Source organism: Caretta caretta, chromosome 6 (assembly GCF_965140235.1).
Source record: "Caretta caretta isolate rCarCar2 chromosome 6, rCarCar1.hap1, whole genome shotgun sequence".
Classification (NCBI taxonomy): Eukaryota; Metazoa; Chordata; order Testudines; family Cheloniidae; genus Caretta; species Caretta caretta.
In genome coordinates this window covers 100,975,483-100,990,160 of record NC_134211.1, presented here as the reverse complement: position 1 = coordinate 100,990,160, position 14,678 = coordinate 100,975,483, and the positions used below count along the sequence as shown (strand labels likewise).

Here is a 14,678-nt window from a genome sequence, read left to right as displayed (position 1 = left end):
TGACCCCGTTGAAATCTATGGGAAAACTCCCTTTGTTTTTAATGGGGCCAGGGTTTCACCCAATGCCCTTATCATACGTCAGGGTTTTTAAAATCACTGGCACTGTATAATTATCACTGTCTTCTGTATGATGGTTAATGATGTTTGTGTTGTTACAGGATTTGGTCCTTGAAAAGTTAAAGAGACAACAGTTGTCTAGTGAGATGGACAAACTGAGCCAAGAGCTGGAGAAGATTGGATTGAACAAAGAGCTGCTGCTACAGGATGACAATGGCAATGACAAGTGAGGAAACTGAGCTCCTTTAACAGTGTAACTCCAGAACTCCTTAAACCCTGCTAACCACAGCCTTTTGCTTTTTCATTTTCACATTTTGTGCCTCTCCCACTTCCACCCACTCCCATTGAAATCACGGTTTCATGTCCTAGCCAAGAGAAATTACATGAAACTGTTTGTCTTAGATTTTGTTTTCTAACAATAACAAAGCCACTGTAACAAGTCTTAATGGAAGGCGACCACAGATGGGTGTTCTGTATCTACTTTAAGGAGAATAAATTCCAGTTCAGTGTGCTGTACTGGTCACATTAACTTTGTAAAATCATTACATAGCATTATACTGCAGTACATTTGGATTACAGGTGTTTTGTGTCCCCCTATAAATTTAGCAGGTGGAGAGTAGGATTCTGACCTCTTTTACAGTGAGTTATACCGGGAGTAACACCAATGACATCAAAGGAGTTTATACCCTTGTAGAAATTAGTGTGGGTTCAGAATCAAGCCTTGCATGTACATATCCAGTAACCTGATTTCTATTCACTTGTCTTCATGAAACCTACTTCTGGAAACCCTTCTGGTGATTAGTGTCCTAAGTTCTGCCTTCACTTAAGAAGGGAGGTGACTTTTAGATTTAAGATGGGTAACCATTTTTGCCACCTGCTAACTATATTTATAGTTGAACTCTGCTGGCAAGGTAAAAGATGCTGTACTTGACCATTATCCTTTATATGGTGCATTCCATGCCTCTAACATTTAAGTGGTGATCCAGCTAGATGTGAAAATAAATGCAATGTGTAAGGTGTGACACAGGACATCCCTGATGGGCAAGTCCTATAGAATTTAACAAAAAAGATCTTCTTTCTATAGGCTTTTTGAACTGTCCTATAGAATGTAATGGAGAATTATATGCTTAATGCAGAATTCTGTAGGATTGGGTTTCCCCCCAAGCTATAGAAATCCACAGCAGGGATATAATTTTCTATTAAATTCTACATTATGGTTAGGAAAAAAATTAGAAAGGCTATTCTATATTGAATTCTGTAGTTCTTGTTCTTCTATAGAACTGAATTGGTTTTATCCATATTAAAATCTGTTGGACTTCCCCATAAGCAATTTTTTTCCTCCTCAGTAATCTTTCAAATGCAAAAATATAGAGTAGTGATGGAAACCAGGTGTATATGAGGAAGCAAATACATGTAATTATGAGGTTTGTGATGTGGGAGAGAAATGTCTGCAAGCCAGATGGTTACATGTTTTCCAGTGACAAATGTTGGAATGCTGTTCTCATTATCTTTCAGCAAATATAAGATTCTGGAAAGCAAAACTGACTCTGCATTAAAGACAACACTAGCCATTAAAGAAGAAAAGATTGTATTGTTAGAGGCTCAAATGGAAGAGTCTCTTAACTTGAATCAGCAGTTGCAGAATGAGCTAAATACGGTAAGAGGAAACTCCATTTTAAGGTGTAAGGTTTAGCTATTCTGTAGGTTGGCATGGCAGACATGCACTTTTACTCAAGAAGAACAGGTAGCAAAAAACCCCTATTTGACTTAAATGCCTTCTTCTATCATATCCTAGACCAGGGGTGGGCAAACTTTTTGGCTTGAGGGCCACATTGGGATTCCAAAACTATATGGAGGGCTGGGTAGGGAAGGCTGTGCCTCCCCAAACAGCCTGGCCCCCGACCCCTATCCACCCCCTCCCACTTCCCGCCCCTGACTGCCCCCCTCAGAACCCCCGACCCATCTAACCCCCCCTGCTCCTTGTCCTCTGACCGCCCCCTCCCAGGATCCTCCACCTCTAATGGACCCCCGGGGACCCCACTCCCTATCCAACCCCCCCTGCTCCCTGTCCCCTGACTCCCCCGACCCCTATCCACACCCCCGCCCTGGACAGGCCCCCCAGAACTCCCACGCCTATCCAACCCCCCCGTTCCCCAACCCCTAACCCCCCCCGAACCTCCCCCCCATCCAACTGCTCCCTGTCCCCTGACTGCCCCCCGGGACCTCCTGCCCCTTATCCAACCCCCCCCCCCCCGCCCTCCCCCTTACCATGCTGCTCAGAGCAGCATGTCTGGCAGCTGCGCTGCCCGGCTGGAGCCAGCCACGCTGCTGCGCTGCCCGGCAGGAGCTCGCAGCCCCGCCGTCCAGAGCGCTGGCAGTACGGCGAACTGAGGCTGCGGGGGTGGGGGGACAGCAGGGGAGGGGCCGGGAGCTACCTTCCCCAGCCGGGAGCTCAAGGGCCGAGCAGGACTGTCCCGCAGGCTGGATGTGGCCCGCAGGCCATAGTTTGCCCACCTCTGTCCTAGTCAATAATAATAATTAATAATAATACCGGCATTATTGTTTTTTTGAAGTCCAGGGTTGAGATTTTCAAGAGGGCTCAGCTTCGGTTTAGTCCTGTTTCCTTTAGAAGTCATGGAGTTTGACCACCATCTGCCGTCTCTTGTCTTATGCCTAGATTGTAAGCTCTTTGGGGCCGGCACCATCGTTTTGTTCTGTGTTTGTTCAGCATGTAGCTCAATGGGTTCCTTGTCATGACTAGGGCTCTTAGGTGCTACAGTAATACAAGTAAAAAATAATAATGTTCAATGAGAGCAGAGTTATGCCAATGTTGAATTCTTTTTAAATCCCCACCCCAGGTATAACCTTTATATTATTTTTATTTATTAGGAGGCAGGGAGTTCAAGTGGAGAGGGCACCTGGCTGGGAGTGAGGGATGTGCATTCTTTTCCTGATCTATAATTTCACCTCTCTGTCTCACTTTCCCTATCCATAAAATGTGAATAATGATACTCTACCCCCGCCCCATCTTTTATAAAGTATTTTGAAATCATGAGAAAAAATTCTGCATAAGGCCTAATTATTATTGTTAATGTTTTATTTATTTGAATGTGCTGCAATTACTTTCCAAAAAGCCAGTTTTACAAGCATATTTCTTGTCTACTTCACAGATAAAGAAGGACTTTGAAGTTCTTAAGCAAAGCCAAGAAGATGGGCAATGTGTGCAGAACTCATTAAAATCTCCTGCAGAAAAACTCGTTTCCACCCACCAGATGAAAGAGAAATGGGAGACAGGACACAGAGAAACAACAATGGAGCTGTTGAAAGTGAAAGACAGGGCTATAGAGCTGGAAAGGAATGTAAGTCTTCTCCTTCAGGATGCAGGTATAAGGCATTTGGGGATGTTTATGTCATTTTTTAAAGTAGGAAGCAACCCCGAGTTCTGTGTCTCCAGAGGGGATCAATGGTCCAATGGTCAGAGTGCTAGCCTGGGACTGGGGTTTGATTTCCTGCTCCACCACAGGCTTCCTGGGGGACCTTTGGCAAGTCCATGCCTCAGTTCCCCATCTGTGAAATGGGGCTGATAGCCTCACAGGGTGTTATGAGGATAAATACATTAAAGATTGTCAGGAGCGCTGATACTATGGTAATGGATCAGACAAGTACTACAGTTTGGAATGATTTTGTCATTGCAGGGGAAATTCACTCATGTGCAGAGAACCAGCACCAGGCCTATGCACCACTTAAGCCCTCACCTTAGGGTCTGTGTGGGACTTGACACATAGGTCTTGTGCTGGCCTCTGTCCAGGGGTGAATCTTGCACCATAACATCTATCCTAACTTTGATTTAATGCTGTAAAGTATTTGCTACTAAAACTTCAGAGCTTAAGGGGTATCAGAAGTTTGTTCTCACCTTTGATAGGGCTGTAAATAATCAGAACAGCTGTTTAATTTTTTTCTCCCTCCACACTTCCATTCTATTTCTCTGTTAGAATGCAGCCCTCCATGCTGAGAAGCAGCTGCTTAAAGAACAGCTGAAGCACTTGGAAATGCAGAATGTCTCTTTCAACAATCAGATCCTGACACTACAGAAGCAAAGTGTCTTCCTTCAGGAGCACAACACTGCTCTGCAGACCCAAACAGCCAAGCTCCAGGTCAGAAGAGCCAAATGCCAATTTGTCAGTAAACTCTGGATTTGATTTTGGTTGTGTAGAGAGGATGGAAGCTGAGAAGAAAGTTTTCAGCGTTGACAATAATCAGTGTAGATGGTGCTGAAGCAGGGGAGTTCAGATTCAGATCTGAATTTCCTTCAAATTAAAAAGGTTTGGATCCAAAATTTCAGCCTTGGCTCATCACTATTAAGAAATTGCTATTTATAGTACTTGGGAAGACGTAATTAGTTATCCAGATTTGCTATTGCAGCTAACATATCATATATTCCTTCTTCATGTTAGTTCTTTTTTTCTTTTCATATTGTGTCCCAGAAAGAACTTTCCCGGGGAAGTGAGAATGAGGCGACATATCCAAATCAACGTATTTCAGTTTTCATTTGGTTTCTTGATGAAAAATCAGAATTTTCCATGAAAAGCAGAAACTTTTGGAGAACGATTTCATTTAATTGAAAACCCAATTTTCTATCAAAGCAGTTTCAATGGAAACTTTTTTAACTAGCCCTACACTGCCCTCTACTTCAACTTTACTTTCTTCCATCTTTTCAACATGCACTTTACACCAGTTTAGATTCACTTAGTCCTTCTCATAACCACATGGTCACCACAAAGCCAATGCACCACTTAAGTACTAAAAGTGATCTTAACTGAGATATAGATTCATACTGGCCCCCTGCACAGTGGTGAATTTCACCCCCACTTGCCTTAGATGAAATTAACAAACTTGCATTCAGTTGTATACAAACATGGAGCAACTTCAGTTCTTGTACACTCTTGTCAGAGTTATACATGGGACCCAAATGTTCTAGGTTGCTTACCTTTCTCAATTCTAGTCTTAATATTGCTGTACCAGCTTTGGGATTCTCTTGCTACAGGACAAACATTGATCTCACGTATGCCATGACTTCATATCCTGTACATTACCAGTAATACTAAAAGGTTGCTCAAGTGTCCTTTCCAAATTTCTTCATGTTCCCAATAACTGTATAAGCACCTTGTGTATGTGGTGTGTACCAGCATTTGTATATAAATATAATTACTTTTTATTTGAGAAACTTTAGGTAGAAAATTCAACCCTGAGCTCCCAGAGCACTTCACTGATGGCCCAGAATGCTTTACTCCAAAACCAGCAGACAGCTAAGGAAAATGAGAATGAAAATCTACTGAAACAGAAAGAGCAGCTAAAAGCTGAATACGAGTCACTGCTGCAGGACCACGAACACTTTGCCTCACTGCATGAGCGACAGTCCGCAGAATATGAAATGCTAATAAAGCAGCACAGCTGCCTGAAAACATTGCATAAAAATCTGGAACTGGAGCACAAAGCTCTTGGGGAAAGGTATGAATTTTTAAGATGCATTACAATGTGCTGAATCGTCACTACTAAGGGAATTATAGTTCAGCAGTACCCAAGGGAATTGCATGGCTAGTGTGTGCTAAGTACTCATGTTGCAGATTTCTATTTTCCTTTTTGTTCTCTGAGAGTAGACATAACTAGCATTTCATCAGAGTAATTCATTGCATTTGGAGGCCTTCCTTCCCAATCTTACTTTCATCAAGGGGTTAAGATTGGAAACATAATCACCTGCAAAGGAGTAGGTATTTGAAATTGTAACAGGGTGAATTTGGAAATTACAAAGCAGGTGCCTTTCAATGAAATGTAGGATCCTAAGTGTCTAAGCACTTGTGAAAATGGGACTTAGGATCCTTGATCATTTAGGCACTTGTGAAAATTTTGCCCTTAATGTCTTTAAAATGTAGACCATTAAAAGATTTCCCTGGTCCTGTTTTGTGGTGGTAAAGTCACAGGGTAAAACCTCTAGATCAGCTAATTAACTAGCAAAGTGAGAATGATTTGTATCTTGAGAACTGTGAAACAATATGAATCAATGAGAATTGTATGGAGGAAAGATATGGATTATTGTGACAACAGAGGTTGTCCTAGAGCAGTGGTTTTCAACCTGTGGTCCGCAGACCCCTAGGGGTCCACAGACTAATACCTACGATTTCCAAAGGGATCCTCCATTTGAAATTTTTTAGGGGTCCACAAATGAAAATAGGTTGAAAACCACTGTCAGAGAGGCTATGTCTGCCCTGCAATTAAACACCTGTGGCTGACCCGTGTCAGGAGATCACAGCGCTCACGCTATGGGAGTGTTTAATTGCAGAGTAGACGTTCAAGCTCAAGCTGGAGCCTGGGCTCTCAGATCTCCCACCCAGCAGGATTCTAGAGCCCGCGCCCCATCTCCAGCCTGAACGTCTACACAGCAATGAAGCAGCCCAAGACCAGTGAGCCCGAGTCAGGTTTTTCTTTGCTGTGTAGACATACCCTAAGGGACCCTGCTGGGATAGATATAAATTATGTTTTTAATATATTTTGTTTTCCTTCTAACTTTTACCCTTCTATGCCATTTAGGTGCTTCAGTTTGCACAATGAAATTAGACTTATATGTTCCACTTTTAGTTGCTAGTCGTTTTCACTTTCTGGTGATCATGTATTGGTCTAATGCTCAAGAATGTGTTTTTCCCACTCCCTGCTCTAAAGAAAAAAACCCAAAGAATTTTAATTTTAATGTTTTGATTATTTTCCCCAACATATCTGTATTCACATTTAATTTGTATATAAAAGCTGAACTTCAGGCTCAGATTAAGTTGACAGTGTCCTGGGGAGGTGGATTAATAGAAACTTTTCTGTCCTAAACTTGAAGGATCTGGCCATACAAGCAGGATTTGAGAGGGGAACAGAAATAAACGTGCTGTGATGAAAATATCCATTAGAGCTGTATGACAGGACAGCTGCCTGACTGTCAGCTAAATGAGCTATAAGTGATTACACAGGCACCATCCCTGCTTGCTGTGTCTTTCACAGACTGATTAATGGTTCCCACTGATGTAAGCCTTGCCTTCGATTATCACACTGCCGTGTGCAAACGTAATTTGTTGATTTCCTTGTTTTCTTGATGAGTATCAATAATTAAACAGTTGCAGCCTGAGGAGTCAGTGGTTTGCTGAAAAATAGGTTGTTGTCACAGATAAGTGCTATGATCATCATTGCCTATGCCGGTGATAACGTTTCAGACTCTCTTGCCCCAACTATTGCTGGGACGTAACTACCAGTGAAAAATGCTGGAGTGGAAACAGATGGTGACCTTTTGTGTACTCAGAAGAGATTGATTTAGGCAGTTTTAAGAGTAGGATGCGCTTCTCCATAATCTCATCTCAGGTCAAGTTGGGAGAATATTAGTCAAGGTGATTTGTGTAAGGCCAGCCTGTAACTTTGTTTGGCTGTCAGAAAAAAATATGCATGTCACATTTTTTTTTAATCTGTGTGCAACATGGGGCACAACTGGCTGAGAGCAGTCAGGGGAGGAAGTTAGCAAAATAGCAGGCAGCGAAGTCAGCTGTTTTCGTCTGCTACTCAGGAGGTATTTAACTGATGACAGGAAATTTCTCACTTTCACCTTCAACTAGGATGTGCTACGCAGGAAATGCACCCAAACTTTGTAAGTGCCCCTGAGCGTGTCCAGCAGGCATGAAGTAACTGTCTACTCTGTAACGTGTGTGAACAAGGTTTCTTTGTTCTGGGCTGCCAGGCAATAGTTTTTTTTCTCAGATGATGATGATCATGAATGTAGATCCTAGTCCCACTGCATAGGTTGTATCTAAATACAGTGAAATAGTCTGCCAAAGCCTAGCCATACACAGAAGATGTGGGTTTGACTTGGCAGGGAAAGGAGTAGTTGACATGTTACAGGGCGTCTATTCAAAACAACATTTTCTTTATGCTGTGTTTGGCTGGCTTGTGCTGAGAGGAACTGGATCCATCTTCTGCATTTTTGTAGTACTTTGGATACACTTATTACTAAGGAATCATAATAACTAACTAGCCACCACAGCTAGAGATTACACAGTTCTGTATGGCTTGCTGTGTAGAAACCTGTAATGCATCACAGATATTGAAATAACTCTTTCCACTGGAGAAAATAGGTCCTGCCAGGCAGAATTACATGTTGCAGGGACTTGCATTATTAACTTACCAAGACTGGTTGGTAATGCTGCTTTGTGGGCTGCTTCTGCATATGTTTCTCATCATGGCTGTCCATTTTAAAAATGTTCTCAGTCACAAATATCCACCCATGGTATCGGTACAAACAGAGCAGCAGCAAATGGAAGCCAAGTAATATTGTCAGAACAGGCGTGTAGAGGAATACGGCCATTCACGTCCTTGATCAGTGTAGACTGAATGAGTACTGGGATGCACTTGGTCTGTGCCTATAGTGAAATCTTCCCACCATTGGACTGGCACAGGTGCTACACCAACGGTGGGGATACTAGTGAAGACTGGCCATTGACTGATTTACCTCTAGATTGTCCAACCCTGCTCAGAGTTGGACACCTGGTGTAAAGCTGCTGGTAGCAAATCTATACTAGTGCCAGTCAAGCTGCAGAAACGGGAGGGCAGTGATAAGAGAGTTTCTGTATGGCTCCATACGGACAAGGCCTTGATGACCTCTGTCAGGATATTGACGTAGAGCTGGTTTGGTCAAACTCTGGGATTGACACGGGCTGTCTCTTGAAAATAATTCTTGAAGCTGGACATAAAAGTCTAAACTAGAGCCAAGATTCAAAGGCAAAGCATGAGGTATAAAGCAAGGGGTTTCTAAAAAAATAAAAATCCATAAATGTTTTCACAGAAGGGAAAATAATTATAGAATCATAGGGTTAGAAGAGACTGCAGTGGTCATCTAATCTAACCCCTAATACCTCAGGTTTACATGAGAAACTATCCCCCTCGTTCAGGATCTTCCATTCATCATGTGGACGTTGAACGCTCAGTATTTAAAATGTCCTGCAGCTGAATGAGAGAAATAAACAAGGTTAATTCAACTCCATTACTGCCCCTGGTGATGAATAGTAAAGAGCAGCTTTTTGTCTGGTAGACAGGTACTCCTCTGTGAGGGAGCTCACTGGGCTGGAATTTGGAACAGGCTGTAATGTGACCCCTGGGGGAGAGGGATGGTAGCCTGAAAGAGAAATAACTTGGCAAGAGTCAATACATTTTGGTGCTGCTCTCTTTCTTTTGTTTTGTTTTTACTGTTTACTGTGGCTGCAAAGTAACTATCCTTGGTCTGCTTTCACCTCTCTTGAAATGAGAATTGCCAATGCCTGGTCAGATGAATGCAGTAGAAGTCTATTTGTTCACTGTACCTTTTTAATGTACTTCTCTATCCTCTGCCTGGCTGCTGTTTTGACTCTTCTTATAACAGAGTTCTTCCATGAATCACAACAGATATACCTGCCCCAGCAGAAGCATGCTATGGGGGTGAAAATCTGCTGTCCCACCTCCAGCAATGATTGCACACCATTGTCACAAAAAGCTGTGCTAAGTCAAGACACTGGTCATTTCCACTTCACTGAGCCAGATTCCTATATAGTCTACCCCAGTTTATGCAAATGTAAACCTTGGCAGAGGACCCCAGTTGCAGAAAATCCACCTGAGAACAACTTACTACGGTGCAAAGTGGCCATAACCTGCCTTATATCAGGGTGGCAGTAAGGGACTAGTGTTATCTGAAAAATGGGCAGCCGTGGCTTGGAAGGGACACTCAACCCCCTCATCCATGCCTGTCTCCTTTAGACATTCGGGAAATTGTTCAACTGGGCCAGCAGGGTCAGGAGAGATGTCACGGTAAAGCTGGGTGTCCTCAGCACAGAGACAACACCACTGCGCTTTCTCACTGCCTTCCTTGCTGCCCTTGATGGCTCCATAGGCAAACTGCACAAATCAGAAGGTGAAATAGAGTGGAGGCCTTGGGGCAAATAAACCCCTTTGATACCCTCTGGGATTTCTCATTACCAAATGAGTAGAACCATTTGAGCAACACAGTCAACCACTACAAAAGGCTACAACACTTCAACAACCCTCCTTTGGCACTCACATGTCATGATCACGTTGTCTGCCTCCTATATATAATATTTGAGCGCTGATATAAGTAGTTGATTTCACTCCTTTCTTGTTTTTGGCTGCCTCTTTATGCTCTGCACAGATGCTTTGGGACCTGCCCCTAGTAATTGATTCTGAATGGTGTGTTGGAGTAAACGGTGCAGTGTAGTGTCTGGGAACCCACCCTTTAGGTTTCCTTCACCGCAGAGAAATCCTTGCTTTGTACCAGTTGATCAGGATGTACAGTGTGATCACAGTACTTACAACTTGCATTTCAATTCAGTCAAAAATATAATTGTGCAGTCTCCCTATAGCCTTATAGACTAGCCTGAATTCACTCACTCACTATAGATTTCTTTTGAACTCAACTACATATATACATATTGACCAAGTCTTGTTTTCTCATGGATGCATTTTTATCTACTGAGAAATCTTGTGCTAAAGGAATAAAACTGTGTAGGCAAAGCCCAGAAGATGCTTATTCGTCTCTTGTAGGTACAACAGTTTAGTAAAATACAAGGCAGAATTGGAAGAATTGGAAATCGTTCTAAAAACCGAGAGAGAGGTTCTGCAGCAAGAAAGGAGAACAAATGCAATAGCCACTGGAGAAAATCAAAAGATGAGAGAAGAACTGGACAGGTATGGCTGCTTGGAACAGTGTTTTGCATATATTAGTAAAAATTCAATCCTATGCAGTATAGACTTGCTCTAATCCACTGTTGTGCTAACATAAAATTCCTGGAAGCCTTCTTCAGTGTGTCTAGTCATAACAGAATTTCTGTTCCCTAATAACTCTGTTTTGTTAATCTGCTCATGTTTGCTTAACCGCTGGTAGATAATCAGCTTTCTAATAATTGTAAATGGGTACTGTTAGTCAGTGATTCAGATGTAGTCTGCTGCTGTGACTTGCATTCATTCCAGATAGGCTGGGGCTGGGGTTTCTGTTCGCATGTGGATCTGTTTTATAAAGGGTCTACTGACCAAATTCTGTGCTGACTTCTGGCATTGCAATCTCATGAAAATCCATGGAATTGCATGGGGCATAAATCAATGTGGAATTTGCCCCATGGTGGGGAACAGGAGGAACATGCCTTCCAGTTGTTGAGGAATCACTAGAGGGTGCTTTGCTACAAAAAGTTGTAGAAGAAATGTTGTATTCAGTGTCAGCTGAAAGTGCTACCCAATATTGTCTCCCTTACATTTGTAACGATATTATTTCTGATTTGTTCAAGAGGTACTCTGGTGCCAGGAGTTAAAGCTCTGATGTTCCTTATTTTAAGTTGTAATAGCCTGTCCAGACTAGCAACACTGTGTCAAGGCTTAAGTACAAGAACTAAACATGGGTTAAAAGTGGGCTCAATGGTTTGTATACTCACTGGGCACATTTTAAACCATGCTGGAACCTACTAGTAGGCTAGTCTCTGGGTAGGTTTAGACAAGACGGTGATAAAAATGTTTCAGGCTGGTAGAACTAGAGTTGTTGGTACAACCAGTGAACCTGAACCGTTCAGGCAAGTTTATGGGGAAATTTTAAGAAGTGGCTTGTTGTAAGCAAGACCTGAGGCTTTATGTATACATCATAGTTTTAACCATGTTTAAAAATCAAATGTTCTTTGAGTTTGCTGAAGATATACCCTTATGCTGTTCTCATAGAATGCAGGTTATTGCATTACTGCTGTGCAAACCAGGGTTCTCTGAGCTTCCTCTTTTCAACCCTGGGTCATTTTCCTATGTGGACAGGGCTTTGGAACAGTGTCCCAAAATTTCAGAGGGTTGGGGGAGAAGTAGGTTTGTTTGATTTATTTGTCAACAGTCAGAATTCACTCTTTTTTATTATTTATTTAAAAGGCATTCAGAAATAGTAGATATTTTTAGCATTAATACTGACTTAAAAAAAAACACAAGTTGTCTAATTTACTGAAGTATTGCAATGTCTATGACATACAGTGCACAATAACACTTACATTTCATGCATCAGAAAAATAAATTCCAATGGATAGTTCTTACCTGTGCCCGGTGGGGCTGTTTTTACATCAGAATGCTTTTAAATGTATTTTTATCATGGAAACTTGTAACCTATCCTAAATGCTTAAGTACCAAAGAGGTGTGGTAAGCATTATGCTCTGTATTCTTTTCCTTTCAATTCTTTTGTAGAGATGGAACATTTTGTGATACTGTTGATGCTGTAGCTAACATGTAAGATACAATCAAGTAAAGAGATATTTAAAAATTGGCCTTGACAAATTCAGTTTAGATTTAACAACCGTGACTCAGCATACTGGTATTGTGGCTTTCAGTTGTTGAGTATTATATGTAAGCTGCCTGGTTTCTTCATTTTCAGGGTAAATTTCTTGCATAGCCAGCTAAAGGCAGAGTATGAGGGACTGCATGCACACACTAAGGAGTTGAAAACCTCACTGAATAATTCTCAGCTGGAGCTGAACCGCTGGCAGGCTCGCTATGATGAGTTGAAGGAGCAGCACCAGTCCATGGATATCTCCCTGACCAAGCTTGATAACCACTGTGAGGTGAGCATCTAGCAGCAGGACATTTTCCCGCTTGAGGTAGGGCCAGCCTTTCCAAAGGAGCTGTCTTCCTCTATGTTAAAAGGGCATCTGTTTAAATGTGCTCCAGTCCTTTGGAAATTGTTGACCTTGAGCTCTAAGTAACAGAAGAAAATCACCTGCGGTTAAGTTTTCAGTTGAAATGAAAGCCAGACTTGCAGCTCAGCTGCCTCTCATGCTGCGCATTTGCTTATTGGTTCTGAGGCAGGCACATCAAAGAGGTGATGCGCTGTCCATAGGGAAGAAGATTTGGTTACACAACACTGAGTAGCAGGAAATTTGCACAGTAGATGTTGCTCCTTGGGAGTATGTTTGGTGTGAGCTGGGGCAAGGCAGGAGAAAAAGGCTTTTAGAAGGGGTTAAACCCAGAGGCAGGAATTATTTGGAAGGTGAGGAATCCTCTGACTTCCTAAACCAGCTACCCCTCTACCACCTTCCTTTGCTGCTCGCCCTTGCAGTCGGGGATCCTGGCTTGAGGACTAGTGTTTTGTCCTTAACCTGATGACTATGTTGAATTTTTCCATGTGATTGAAACAGTGACAGCCAGCATGAAGGAACTGGTAAAACTGAGCGTATTTGCCTGTGGTAAAAGTTGTACACGGTTTATTTACCAAAATATGAGGGAGGGGGAGAAATCCAGTTACCCCTTGGCCTTTTTGGCTTTGAATGAGTTCTAAACCTGCTGGCTAAAGATCCACTTCTGTTGAGTTGAATTTGCTACCACATCTTTTTAGGGCACAGTCCTACAAAGTACTGAACACCCTCAGCTCCCCTTGCTTAAGTGGGAGTTGAGGGCATCTGGTGATGCTCAGGAGATACTCAGCACACTGTGGTGCTGGACTTTTGAGTAGCAGAAGGGCAATGTTACCAAGATACAGCTGGGGAGAGAGAAGTCAAGGATATTGGGAAGCAGGATAATCTTGTGGGTAAGGCGCCGAACTGAGATTCGGGACACTGGGTTCAGCTCCTGGCTGTGCTATATATTCCCTGTGTGACCTTGGCCATGTCACTTAATCTCTGTGCCTCGGTTCCCCATCTATAAAATGGGGATAACACCACTCCCCTACTCCAAAGAGGGTTTGTGAGGACAAATTACCACAAGATATGGGCTCAATTCAGGAATCGCTGAAGGAAATTCTTTGGCCTATGTTATGCAGGAGGTCAAACTTAAGTGGTTATGATGGTCCCTTCTGGCCTTAAAAATGTATGACTCTGTACCCAGGTAATTCTGTACTTGTTCTAATTTATTATATTGCATTCAGAGTGAAGTCAAGTGCAAAAGGAAAATTTACCTCTTATTCTGTTGTCTAGCTGCTTACCCGTCTAAAGGGAAATCTGGAAGAAGAGAACCATCATCTGCTGAGCCAGATCCAGATGCTGAGTCAGCAGAACCAAATGCTACTGGAGCAAAACATGGAGAACAAGGAACAGTATCATGAAGAGCAGAAGCAATACATGTAAGAGACTAGAAATATAGACTTGTGACAAGTAGGAGTAAGCTGATAGGCAAGAAAAGAAATGGTGAGTGTCGAAAACGTTATATATCAGAAGCAGAAAGATCAAGATAACTGGTGGGCGCACTGGATTCCCCAGGTAGGTAAAGGACCATTTAAGGAGAATAAAGACATTGTAGAGAAGCTGTATCTTTCCATGCCTCCACCACAGAGGATGCTGAGGAGCTACATACCCTAGACCAGAGATAGTCAATAGTTGGACTGTAGGCCAACTCCGGACCAGCAGACGCTTTTGAATGGACCGTGAAATCTTTTTATTGACATATTATTGTTATTACGGTGTGAAAAATGTTTCTGTGGCGTGCGGACCTTGACTATGCCTTGTCCAAGAAATTTGGACTTTGATAAAAAAATAATTGACTACCCATGCCCTAGACCAACTCTTTTCAAGTAATAAAGATGAGGTACTGTGAGATGTTGAGGGGTGAAA

At 42.4% G+C, this 14,678-nt stretch overlaps 1 protein-coding gene across 3 annotated transcripts in view; it reads left to right on the top strand.

The window, feature by feature from the left end:
• CCDC88C (coiled-coil domain containing 88C) overlaps positions 1-14,678 on the top strand; it is a 135,601-nt gene that overhangs the window by 104,523 nt on the left and 16,400 nt on the right. For all 3 annotated transcript variants that reach the window (XM_048852687.2, XM_048852689.2, XM_048852690.2), the window contains exons 16-23: positions 159-283; positions 1,573-1,714; positions 3,228-3,416; positions 4,050-4,211; positions 5,288-5,565; positions 10,666-10,809; positions 12,512-12,698; positions 14,046-14,191. In XM_048852687.2, coding sequence (XP_048708644.2) covers positions 159-283; positions 1,573-1,714; positions 3,228-3,416; positions 4,050-4,211; positions 5,288-5,565; positions 10,666-10,809; positions 12,512-12,698; positions 14,046-14,191 — 1,373 coding nt within the window. The remainder of the gene's footprint in view (positions 1-158; positions 284-1,572; positions 1,715-3,227; positions 3,417-4,049; positions 4,212-5,287; positions 5,566-10,665; positions 10,810-12,511; positions 12,699-14,045; positions 14,192-14,678) is intronic.